The sequence below is a fragment of the Megalobrama amblycephala genome, linkage group LG18 (assembly GCF_018812025.1).
Source record: "Megalobrama amblycephala isolate DHTTF-2021 linkage group LG18, ASM1881202v1, whole genome shotgun sequence".
In the NCBI taxonomy this organism is placed as follows: Eukaryota; Metazoa; Chordata; class Actinopteri; order Cypriniformes; family Xenocyprididae; genus Megalobrama; species Megalobrama amblycephala.
This window is the reverse complement of record NC_063061.1, coordinates 11,049,531-11,061,386: the sequence shown is the minus strand read 5'-3', so window position 1 is coordinate 11,061,386 and position 11,856 is coordinate 11,049,531. Positions and strand designations below refer to the sequence as shown.

The 11,856-nt window shown below is 36.3% G+C and overlaps 1 protein-coding gene across 7 annotated transcripts in view; it reads left to right on the top strand.

Moving 5' to 3' along the window:
* Positions 1–9,478: 9,478 nt before the first annotated feature.
* dbn1 (drebrin 1) overlaps positions 9,479–11,856 on the top strand; it is a 95,158-nt gene continuing 92,780 nt past the window's right edge. For 2 of the 7 annotated variants that reach the window (XM_048166582.1, XM_048166579.1), the window contains exon 1: positions 9,480–9,662. In XM_048166582.1, the coding sequence (XP_048022539.1) occupies positions 9,580–9,662 (83 nt within the window). In that variant the 5' untranslated portion in view covers positions 9,480–9,579. Of the gene's footprint in view, positions 9,663–11,856 lie in introns of all 7 variants that reach the window. The other 5 variants (XM_048166580.1, XM_048166584.1, XM_048166581.1 and 2 more) reach the window with 4 other exon arrangements.

Here is an 11,856-nt window from a genome sequence, read left to right as displayed (position 1 = left end):
AGTCAGAACAAAATACTAGACACAGTCTTTCATGAGAGGATTTTTTGTTGTAGGACTGAATAAATTGGACGTTTTTTTTTTTTTTTTTGGACATAACCCACGGGTCTTTCCGCTGGTCAGGCTCTTTGTTTTAACTTAAAAGGCTCTCCATGGGTCTCGCTTTCATATGTCTGGTATGTGGATTGTATTTTCACAGAGCCGCTGTGCTTCTTTAACCCTTTATAACCATCTTACTAACTTACTTTCAAATATCTGAAATCTGAACTAAACGGTGAACGTGAAAGTATTTACATGGACAAAGACTTAAGGATAGTCTTTTCTTCCTTATTGTGAATTTGTGATTGTATATATGAGTTATGGGAAAAATTTAGGGCAGCGCTTGATTTTGTCCATCAGGAATTGATTGGATGGTTATTGTGATTTGCTATTGCTGTGATCTCATGTGAATGACAGGTTGTCCTGCCCTCACGCCAGTAAACACGTCATCAGACAAGAGAAGAAATGTCACTGTAAGAGTGAGGGGGAAGTTATTTTGATTGAAAATTACTAGGACATGTGAATTTAAAAAATGAGCACAGATAAATAATTTCTGATAAATATTCCAATATTCCATAGAAACTAGGAATTGCCAATTTTGATTCCATGGTGATTTTAAGAGTATTATTCATAATGACAATAATCTAGCCATCTGATTTACCCCTTATTAGTAGTGTGTTTGTGTGTGTGTCAGGTTCACAAAGATGGCAATATCCAAAATCATTTTTTGGTCCCCGTGAGGATGTTTTTTGAAAATGTAAAAATGCAAAAAGTTTTCTGTGATTTGGGTATGCTTTCAAAAAAACAAAAAAAAAAAACAGTATGCTTCAAGTTAATTTTATTAAGCATACTTAAGAAAAGTTCAAGTATATTTAAGTATACATTATATAGTAAGTATACTAATATCAGTGTACTAGTAGTATACTTGTAAGTGTACTATTTCAATACTAAAGACTAAATTGGCCCACTTTTTAGTGTATAAAACTTGAGTACACAACTAGTTTACAACTATGCTTTTCATTTGTACTGCAACTACAAGTTAACTTGTAGGTATACTGATAAGTTTACTAAATACTTTGTTTACTAAATACTAAATAGTTTAGTAGTTTTATACTCCCACTACTGTATACTGTAAGTAAACTTAACATCATATTTATAGTTTACGGTTTGCATTTTAAGTATAGGCCTACTTCTATGTTCCTATTAAGGTATTCATTTTTATACTTAATCTACTTATTCTTTTTCTAGTATAAAAATTAATTATTTCTTTTATCTTTTTTTAAGTTTAAAAAAAGTATACTAATTGCACACATGAATAAACTTTTTTGTAAGGGTAGGTTTAGTGGTAGATTTAGGGTTTGTACAATATAAAAACCATTGTCTATGGAATGTCCTGTCCCTATAAAACATGAAAACCCAACGTACGTGTGTGTGTGCGCGCGTGATTTTGTGACATATCGGGACACAAATTTGTATAATGACATGGGAATGACATAGGTATTACAAGGAGAGGGTGACTTATGAGGACATTACACCATGTCCCCATTTTTCAAAAGGCTTATAAATCATACATAATGAGTTTTTTTAAGTAAAAATGTGCACAGTTTCCTGTGATGGGTAGGTTTAGGTGTAGGGCAATAGAAAATATGGTTTGTACAGTATAAAAGCCATTACGCCTATGGAATGTTCCCACAATTCACAAAAACAAACGTGTGTGTGTGTGTGCTGAGCATGAATGAGTAAAGTGTTGTGGTGGTGACCGGAGACCACTGTCGGCACTAATCAAATTTCCCAGAACCATGTTCTCATACTGTTCATATAATGTCATTTGAACGCACAATCGCTCATATTGTGACATTGGATCATTTGACATATGAATGGAAAGAAAATAAAGTTTTCGTCACACCATCTCAGAATGCACAACATATTCATAAAATCGCATGGACCATGTTTTACCATGCACTAACTTGTGCCTATTGGTGAGAATAGAGTTTTCAGTTGATGTAACTGTAGAAAACACCCTTTTTGCAGGCATATAATTCACAATTGTAACAGATTAAAATACAGAGTTTAATATATTTATTGGAGCAATTTTATTCTAAAATATTTTTTACAAATTACATTTTTATAGTTTTAAATTAAACTATAAATGTTAAAGACGTTCTTTCAGAAGGCTGATCAGAAGGTTTTTGAGGTGGGTTTTCTGGACAGCCCTATACGGGAAGCCGGCAGCTGAGAGTGCAGTAAACGAATTTTCATGCATTTGAGTGTTCAAAATGTTTACTATTTCTAATCTATCACCAACGGCTTGCAAAGACAATCATTCTAAAACTAATAAGAAAGCAGAGGACTTTTTTTCATTGGAGGGAGCCTAGAGGTTCTAAGTGCCAGGAAACAGATGCCAAGCTTGTCTTTGGGCTTAACAGTGTGCAAGAAGCACCGCTAACTAAGAGGTCACTTTCAAACCAGTCAGTTTTATATTGGTAAACACAGTGCATGTTAAAACTTAAACAAACTTGAGTCAGGCATATGGGGAAATTTTGTCCCACTTGTCCATCACGTGAAATTCCTAATCGTATGGATTCCTATTGCAATTACTGTATTTAGCCACATAATTTTGTGGTACTAACAGTAAATGTATTAATTCATTGGCAAAGGTATCTAATATTTTAGATACAATATTTCCACTTACTTTTGTGAAAAAAACTAAAACAATAGTGTTTTGCTGCCAAATATATCCATGTTTCTGGAATAAATTGGTTGAGTGAACGATTCAAGCATGTAATGACACTTGTCGCCACTTGCAGAAATGGTCGCTGAAAGATACCAATCACTAATGCACACTTTTTACAATAAAAACCGCGAAACACTGTTCAAAAGCGTGAAAGACTGTATATCACCACTCTGTTAACCCTGATGGAGCAATTAAAATTGTGATTGGTCGTTCATTAAAGTTTCGTTCATTGTGTCTGTTATGTGACAAATCAATGAAAGATCGAAAAAGGTGAAATAATCATTTGTGTTTCTCATAATTTATCTTTGGCTGCATTATAATGAATTCCTAATTTGGTATGATCAAAGATTGCAAATGTGAACATGTGGGGAATTTGGTTATTAAAAATATAACATTTTAAGTTAATTTTGCTGAATGAGATCAATCTTCTAAATTAAATTAGAGAACTAGAACTAACCTTTGTTAATTATTATTTTTTCAGATTAGAAGTTACAAGTAGAAGTTAAAGTCACCATGAAATCAAAATGGGCAATTCTGATTTTTTAATGCGATATTACAGTATTTATTATAAATGATTTACCCATGCACATTTTTTTAAGTTCATGTGCCCTCCATAATCTTTAATCAGAATAACTTCCCCTCCCTCTTGCAGCAACATCTCTTCTCTGATGATGTGTTTACTGGTGTGAGGGCGGGACAACCTGTCACTCACATGACATCGGCCAACAGCAAACCACAAGCATCCAATCAATTCCCAATCAAGTCCCGCTGTAACGAGTCGTCACACGAAGTGGGATCCATAAGCAGGCTTTATTTAACAAGTTTCATGGTCAAACAGGCAATGGTCAAACAGTGGCAAACAGGTACAGCAGGGACAAGGCAGAATCGTGGTCGTAGTACAGGCAATAGATCAGGGCAGGCAGATGTGAATCACAAGTCCAATATACAGTCAATAGTCCAAGGGCAGGCAGCAGAGAATCGTAATTGGGAACCAAACTGGGTCAATAACAGGGCAGACAATCAGAATAAAGACCGCTAAGAAATGCAAACCGTAGTAATACAAGACCTCACAATTACTGTAAGGTTGAGAGTGGCTTATATAGTCCAGGTAATGCACAGCAGCTGGGTGTGGTGATTAGCGCCAAGTTACGGGGCTTATGGGAGATGTAGTGCGTGTGTGTGAGTATGTATCAGATTCGGGTGATGGCGCCCAGAGGAGGGAATCACAGAGTTCGTCTCTGTGACACCTGCCCTACATTTCTTATTCGAGAAGCTGTTTCACTTGGATATACGTCACAATAGGGAAGACTTCCATTTTATGCTGACTTTAAAGTAGTTTTTACATTTTCAACATATTTTAGCATTTTTACAGTAAATTTAAGGATTTTTTTACAGTTTCATTTTTCAAAAGTACCATTGATTTCTTTTGGTGCAAAAAAATTGAGAAGTCGCAGGGCACCTTTAAAGGCCCAATGAAATGCTTCGGAACGTGCAGCATTATTCAGTGTGTTGACGTAATTTCAACTGAAACAGGAAGACAGGGTGGGGCATATCAAACAGCTCCTCCCCTTTTTTAAAATAGCCTATAGTGTTTCATTTATATCACTGATCGGTCAGAGATGTTGAGCTGTTTCCTCAGAGATAAGAGGGTCTGTATCTCTTACCATTGGAGAAAGCGTAACGGCTAACTTGATCACGTGTGGCACCTCTCAGCCTATCGTGTAATGGCAGTGACGTCAGTCGCAACATTCCCTAGTCTGCCTTCTCTTAAAAAAATACATTTTTATCAAGCTAAAATCTACATATAGTTCCCAACGAAAGTATTGTTTAGTGTAAAACATTCTGAAGATTGGCAGACAGGCTGTGGATAAATTAAATGATTAGCTATTTCTCCACAAAAGCTGTTTAATCAGCATAGTGAAGCCTCTCATCCATTGACTTCCATTAAAAAAACAGCCTCTGGTCTCATTCCCTGCGTACCGCGGGGGGCGGAGCGTTAGCTTTAGCCGTTATGCTTTTTTGGCTAAAGGTTGCAGGCTTGCCTTTCAGTGGCTTTGGTTTCCTTCTAATCCCTAACTGTTTCTCCTCCTAATCTCTTCCATATCTCTTTAAAATAGGTATAGCATTCTGTACAGAATTCAAATGGGTCCAATACATTTTGTGGTCTGCGCCGACTCATGGATATGATCCACTCTGTGCTATCGTGTCTCTGGACCAGAGCAGACTGTGTGTGCTGTGGTTCACATGACACTAAAATAAAACCAGACTTCATTTGCCTCAAGCATATTTACAATGTCTTAATCGTTCCCTATCCCCTATATAGTGCACTATGTGCCATTCACCATGTAGAAAATAGTAAATGTGTGAACAAGTGACCGATTTCAGCCACAGCTTCTAGAGAACATTTGATTGCACAGAAAATCTGATGAGAAGCTGAAGTCCACGGTGATGTCATGAAAATCAGTGATCCAATTTAGCGGAAGTGAGAGACTGTAAGTTTTGAATGCTTATATTTCCTAAATGTGAATTTTGTCATTGTTTTGGAACACACCAGCTTATTCATAATCTTAAGGCTAACATATCCATAAATAAAAGCTAAAAAAACCTTTAGAAATTTTGATTTCAGGGGGAATTTAACATCAATTTGCAGCATTGCTACTTGAAGAGAATGTGTTTGGGTGAAAAATCACCTTTGGTGCAAACATCACTGAAGCTGTTAAACCCACCATAGCAGTTAAATCAGAGACTTGTATTGTGCCCACAAAGTTGTATTCCTGAATGGCAGAGCTCTCCTCACATGCCTCCTTTTGAATGCCTGCCGAGGCTCTGCCGGACAGATGTCTTCCCTAAGAACAATCCTCATCACCACTGAATATAATTGCTACCTTTGTAGGCAGTCGGAGACGCCAAGGACCAGATGAGTGAGAAGAATTAATTAATGGTAACCCATTTAGTGGGCAGCCAAGGGGAGGGGAAGCTCTGAGGCAAACAGAGATCCTGATTGGATGAGACTGCAGTGGAAGGTGATTGTGTATTTGTGTGTGGGCCATGAATGTGGAGGTTGGGCTGTGAGGAGGGTGGAGGGCTAAGCACTATAGCTTATTTCTGTGTGTGTGTGTGTGTGTGTTTGTGTGCCAACCTTTCTATGGTCCATAGCAAATGTGTGTTTTTGGGTCGTGGGATTAGATATGCTGCAATTGTTTTCAGCAGGAAAGCAGCACCCTATACTGGAAGTGTGTATATCATGGCTGAAATCTGTGCTGTAGTTGAATACATTACATACTGACCCATGCTGTGACTGACAGATCCTGGCCTTGTGCCCTGATACAGAATTGGACAGAATCCATGGAGCTCTAAGAGCCTGTTAAGTACAGGATAAGGTGTGCATTTGTTTACTCTTTGGGAATGGAGATGTTCCCACCCCAAGATATCTTTCACTTTTGACTTTGTTGCTGCCCAGAAGAACAGGACTTTGCCAAATGTCATCACAATGTATCTGACATTTGAAAGTGTGTGGTCCACTTGGTCTAGTTGAACACATTCAATCACAACTAAATAAATAAATAAACAATGTTTTTGAGCTTGCCGTTTCTACTATGACCCGGACATCTGGAAATGTTTTGGGATCAAAAGCCCAGAAAATGCTGTCTAGGTAGGCGGCACACCATGTTTTGAGATACAGCCATATTCTGTACATCCAGCACATTTAACATGAAAGCTCCTTCCATCCCAATGCACATCTAATGTCACATATCATAAAGGAAATATTAATCGCAAAATCCTATGAGACTTATTTCATCTCAAAGACCTCCAAGACAAGAGGGACAGGCCTAAATTACTTAACTGTACAGCTTTATTATTTATGTGCTTTGCTCTAATGCTGTTTGTCACTTATTTTTTAAATATTTTAAATGACTTCGATAAAGATTTTACAGTTATATTTATAATTCTGATTTAACTGTATTTTCACAATATTAACACTAGTGTTCAAATTGTTTTTTTATTTAAAATGTTTTTGACCTAGTATCGGTCATCAAGGATGCATTTATTTGATCAAAAATACAGTGAAAACAGTAATTTTGTGAAATAATAAAATATAAAGTAACAGCTTTCAACATATATTTTATACACAGAGTTGTTTATATATATATATATATATATATATATATATATATATATATATATATATATATATTTAAATGTAATATTCCTGTGATGGTAAAGCTGAATTTTCAGCATCATTACTTCAGTCTTCAGTGTCACATGATCCTTCAGAAATCATTCTTGCTGATTTGCTGCTCAAGAAACACGTATTATTATTATGTTGGAAACAACTATTACTATCTTTGTGGAAACCGCGATAGCCTATAATTGTATTATACATTTTGTATAAATGTCTTTACTGTCACTTTTGATCAATTTACTGTGTCCTTGCTGAATAAAAGTAGGCCTAGGCCTATTATTTTTAATCTTACTAACCACATACTTTTGAATTATAGTGAATATATTAGAATTGTAGCCTATATAAATTATTATAACACTTGTTTTTATTATAAAATGTGACCTGATCCAGCAAAATGAGTCACAGTGACCCAAATTTCAAAATTGAGATTTTGGTATCAATGGAAAGATGAGACAATAAGCTTTAAAATGATATCCTAGTCAAAGTCATACCTTGAATGGTTTTAAAGATATACCCATTTTAATTATGGTCGTCTGCCCTCTTTTTCCAATTGAAAACCTGAGAAAATCGCTTTTAAAGTTTTTTGCCCGTTTTTTTGTTGATATCTTTCAAAATCCATTGCATTTAAAGGGATAAACTATTTATTTTACAGCTTAATTTGACCAAAGACATTTTTATATATATATATATATATATAAATGCTATTAAACCAGGCTGAAGCTCAAATTATTTTAAAGTATTTATTTGAATTAACCCTTTAAGACCTGAAGGCTTTTTTAGAGTTCTTTTTTTTTTTTTTTTTTTTTTTTTTCTGAGCGACACACACAAAAGTAAAGACTCATAACTCCAAAACTCTAGCAAGGAGAGTCTAAAGGTAGGTATCATTTGATAGAAAACATTTTAAAATTTAAGAAAATATAAATTACATTACATTTGGACATTATCTTGCTGACAAACAGCTGATAAAAGACAAAAAATATATATAATTTTTTTAAATAATTTTTATTTTTTTATTTGACATGGAAAAACTCAGGAACACAATAAGATCGCTAAAAAATTCTTTTTTGGTGATGCTCTCCTATATGTGAGCTGCATCTGGTTCAAATTTCGTGGTGATATTATAAAGAATAGTTTGAAAAATTGTTGTTCATTTTTTCCGCAGCCAGGTGGCGCCAACGGGCGGTAAACTCCGGTTTAGAGGAGCTTCTCAGCACTCGTTAGGAGTTCAAAATGGTTAGATGCATTAAAAAGATGAGATTCTAAGCTTTAAAATGATATCTATTATGTGTTATTCCACGTTGGAAAACGAACATGGATGGGTCCGGGAACATTGGATACACACTGCATCCCGGAGAGATGAGAGACATGTTTTTAGCCAAGTATGTTAAATCATTCCGTGAGTAATATCTTGTGATCAACGCAATATATTATATTAATTTTTGGATTCATTTTAATCTTGAGAATCTGCTTTAAATATTGATGTGCGATTTTTATGATCTGTGCATTTTTCATGAAGTTATGAGCATGTGAAATATACATACTTGTATTCAGTTAGCTGCTGTGCTATTTTTGTTGTAAACGCATATTACTCAGACTCATTAGAGGGTGAAAACAACACAACAGAAGCATGTTGGAGGCTTGATATTAAAGTTTAAAGTCTTTGGTTTTGTATGCAAAAAGAATTTTTGTGCTACCTATATGGATTGAATTTTTATTGGCTTTTAAAGAGAGACACGCAAATGGGAGTTTTATTTTATAAGGCGCGCTAGTCTGACAGGAGGATGGCTGGACCGATCGCTTGCCTGTCAGTCGAAACGAGGCTTCCCATTGTTAAAAATCAGCGTTTAGGTCAGTATGTTTACATTTATAAGCTTTTTGATTGGTTCTATACAACGTGTAACACCATATTTGTAGAGCAGAGATAATGACGTTTCAGGGGATACCGGGAAATGCTCATAAGTGACGAGAGGAGTTGAGAAGTTAATTTCCAGCGAATTTAGTAAAACCATGTCAAATTTAATAGCCATTTAAATACCTTTACTCAATTATCTGGACTACGAAACTTTGGGAGATTATTCTTGAAAGTCTGTTCTTTGAAATTAGCTTAAAAAAAATCGATTTTTTTCATCGTTTTTCCACATTATCGGCCCATATCTTAAAATAGAACGTTGCGACTTCCGACTCATTTCGCCAGATCGGGTCACAAATGCTTTAAATTTAAAGCATTTTTAATGCAGTTTATTTTCAGCGCCCTATACACACAAAGTACACTAAACAGTATTTAGTATGAAAATGATTACATTCCAAATAGGCCTACTCACTGTTTTTAATGGTCTATGTATACACGCAACAGACGACGAATTGATCTTTGTTCTGCGTCCCTTCCATGAGCATCGTGTTTTTTCTGTTAAACAGTTTGGGTCATTTCAGCCCGTTGTGCTCGTTTTGAACACAAGAACGCACTTTACGCGGAGGCACTAGGACCGCGCAGCGCAGCAGAGCAGCAGAAGCAGCGTCTCTTTGTTCAGCGTGCAACATCTCTCCTCCTCCTCTCGCGCTCCGCAGTGACTCTCGCGCTCCCCATCATCACTGCTACACTGGTCTGGATGATTGCAGTGGCAGCAACATGGCTGTGAATCTCAGCAAGAACAGACTGGCCCTCTTAACAGCCTACCAGGACGTTATCAACGAGACGTCGGTAACCGACTGGTAAGATAAATGAAACCTGACTTAAGAAGACTCCATTGTTTTAGTATGCTGTCACTGCATTGCAATTAAAAGAATTAAGCTGGCATTATAACTATATGCGGATGGGTGCACAGAATGGGATGCATAGATTAATGCGTATGGGATAGATCCTAGATCTCTTGTTTCGATTCCTGAGGGCTTTTGTTAGATAAATCGATTTTAAACGCCTTAATTAATTCTTTGATGGTGTTTTGGGTTATTGTATTTTAATAGTGCATACTTCGATGCATTTTGGACCCTAAAATTACACATTTTTAATTGGTTGGCATCTTTAGCTTGCCTGTTTGCTGTACTCGGATCTTACACTAGGTTGCAGTTCATGCTTTGACCTCAAGAGAGTTGTGCAAGGGATTCTGTACTGTTTGCTCAGTTCAAGGGAGTCTTCACTACAGCGCTTGTGATTTGCCAGTTAGAAAGCATGACCAGATGATCATGTCAAACCCAAATATTTGCAGCCTTCCTAATTATTTATCTATTGAGTGTGTGAAGTATATCATGGCCAATGGAGCTCTTTTCCATTTTCATGGCAGGGATGGGCGAGGCGACGTCTCTCTGTCAATCTTTATTGTGCGCTCTCATCTTTATCTTTTGTACGAGACGGAAACGGTACCTGTTATAATGACCGCAGCCTCAAAGTATTTCAGCTTTTTGTACTGCGTCTATGCTTTTTGTATGGCGCTCGTGGTTGTGGACCTTGTACAGGACAGTGTATGTGATCTCTTTGTGTTGAAACGAAACTGTGAATCATTAGTAATGCGTTGTTGGTTCAGCACCCCAGCCAAAAAGTTTGGTTTGGATTATTTTTAGAAAATATTTTTCGCTATACACAGCATCACTCTGACCCTGGCTGTTATGAGCAGTGATAAACCATTATTTTGGTCAGGCCCATTGATTGGCTGATATTTGAGCTTTTTGAGATCATCAGCATTGACCAATAGAGTCCTTGCCTAGCTTAAAAAACTACCCACAGCCTCACTAATGAATAATTTGAATGAAATATATATATATACATATATATATATATATATATATATATATATATATATATATATATATATATATATATATATATATCAATGTGATGTAGTGAATCGTTGCATATGTATTATATTGTACTGTATTGTATAAAGTTGGCAATACCAAACCCTAAGAAATTGTTTTATATATAAATATTAAAATTATATCTGCTTCCCTGCATTGCAGATATCAGTATTACCTTTGACCATTGAATTTAACCCATATCGGTTGTCTGCTGATGACAAGCACCCAAATGATCAATTCTCAAAATTTCCTCCCTTTGTTTTAGCAAAAACTATTGATAAATGCATGCACATAATACCAGATCTGATGAATATCAGCTGTTTGAGCTGAGTTTCACTGTAATGTATTGGCAGTCTGTCTAGTTGGTCTTGTGCAAGAATAATAAATACAACACACACACATGCACACAAAGAAACTGGACATAAAATCAATCACTTTTTTTCCAGAAGGATTCATATTCTCTCATTTTCATTGAAATGTTTGTTTTCAGCATCGACACTGTAATTTGCTTGATTATGTGATTATATATGAATAAACTTGATGTCCCACAGTTGCCACTTTACGTGACGTTGACATGAGGGGAACAAAGACAAAGACTTTCAGCCTCTGTAAACAGCTGTATTCACCCTTAAACCTTGGTCCAAACAATGCTCCTGTTCTACGTGCATGAAACCACATGACTATACTATACCAGACGCCAACACAACTCTCCTCTTTCCTGTTCCCACATAGTTGACATTATCACCGAGTTGTACTTTTTTGAGCTAACTCACATTCCTCTTCCTGGTATTCATCCATATGTCATTACAGTACAACCATGACCAAGTTATTGAGCCTTTGCACATGTGAAACCTTAACACAAAGTGAACTCTGTGTTTAAAAGATGAGATCAAGCCCAGAGGGTCAGAAGCACTTTACTAACCATTATTCAATGCCTACGGTACCTCAGGGTAGGCTTCAAAACCGAGTAGATAAAGCTTCTAAACCTATTGAGGCACATTGGACATGAAAATCAAATTGTCCTCAGTGGAAGGTTGGAGGGCAAGTTCCAGGATGTTTTTTTATTGGCTGAGGGTTGTCATAATTTTGATGGGTTGGGAGCTGTAGGGTTTAG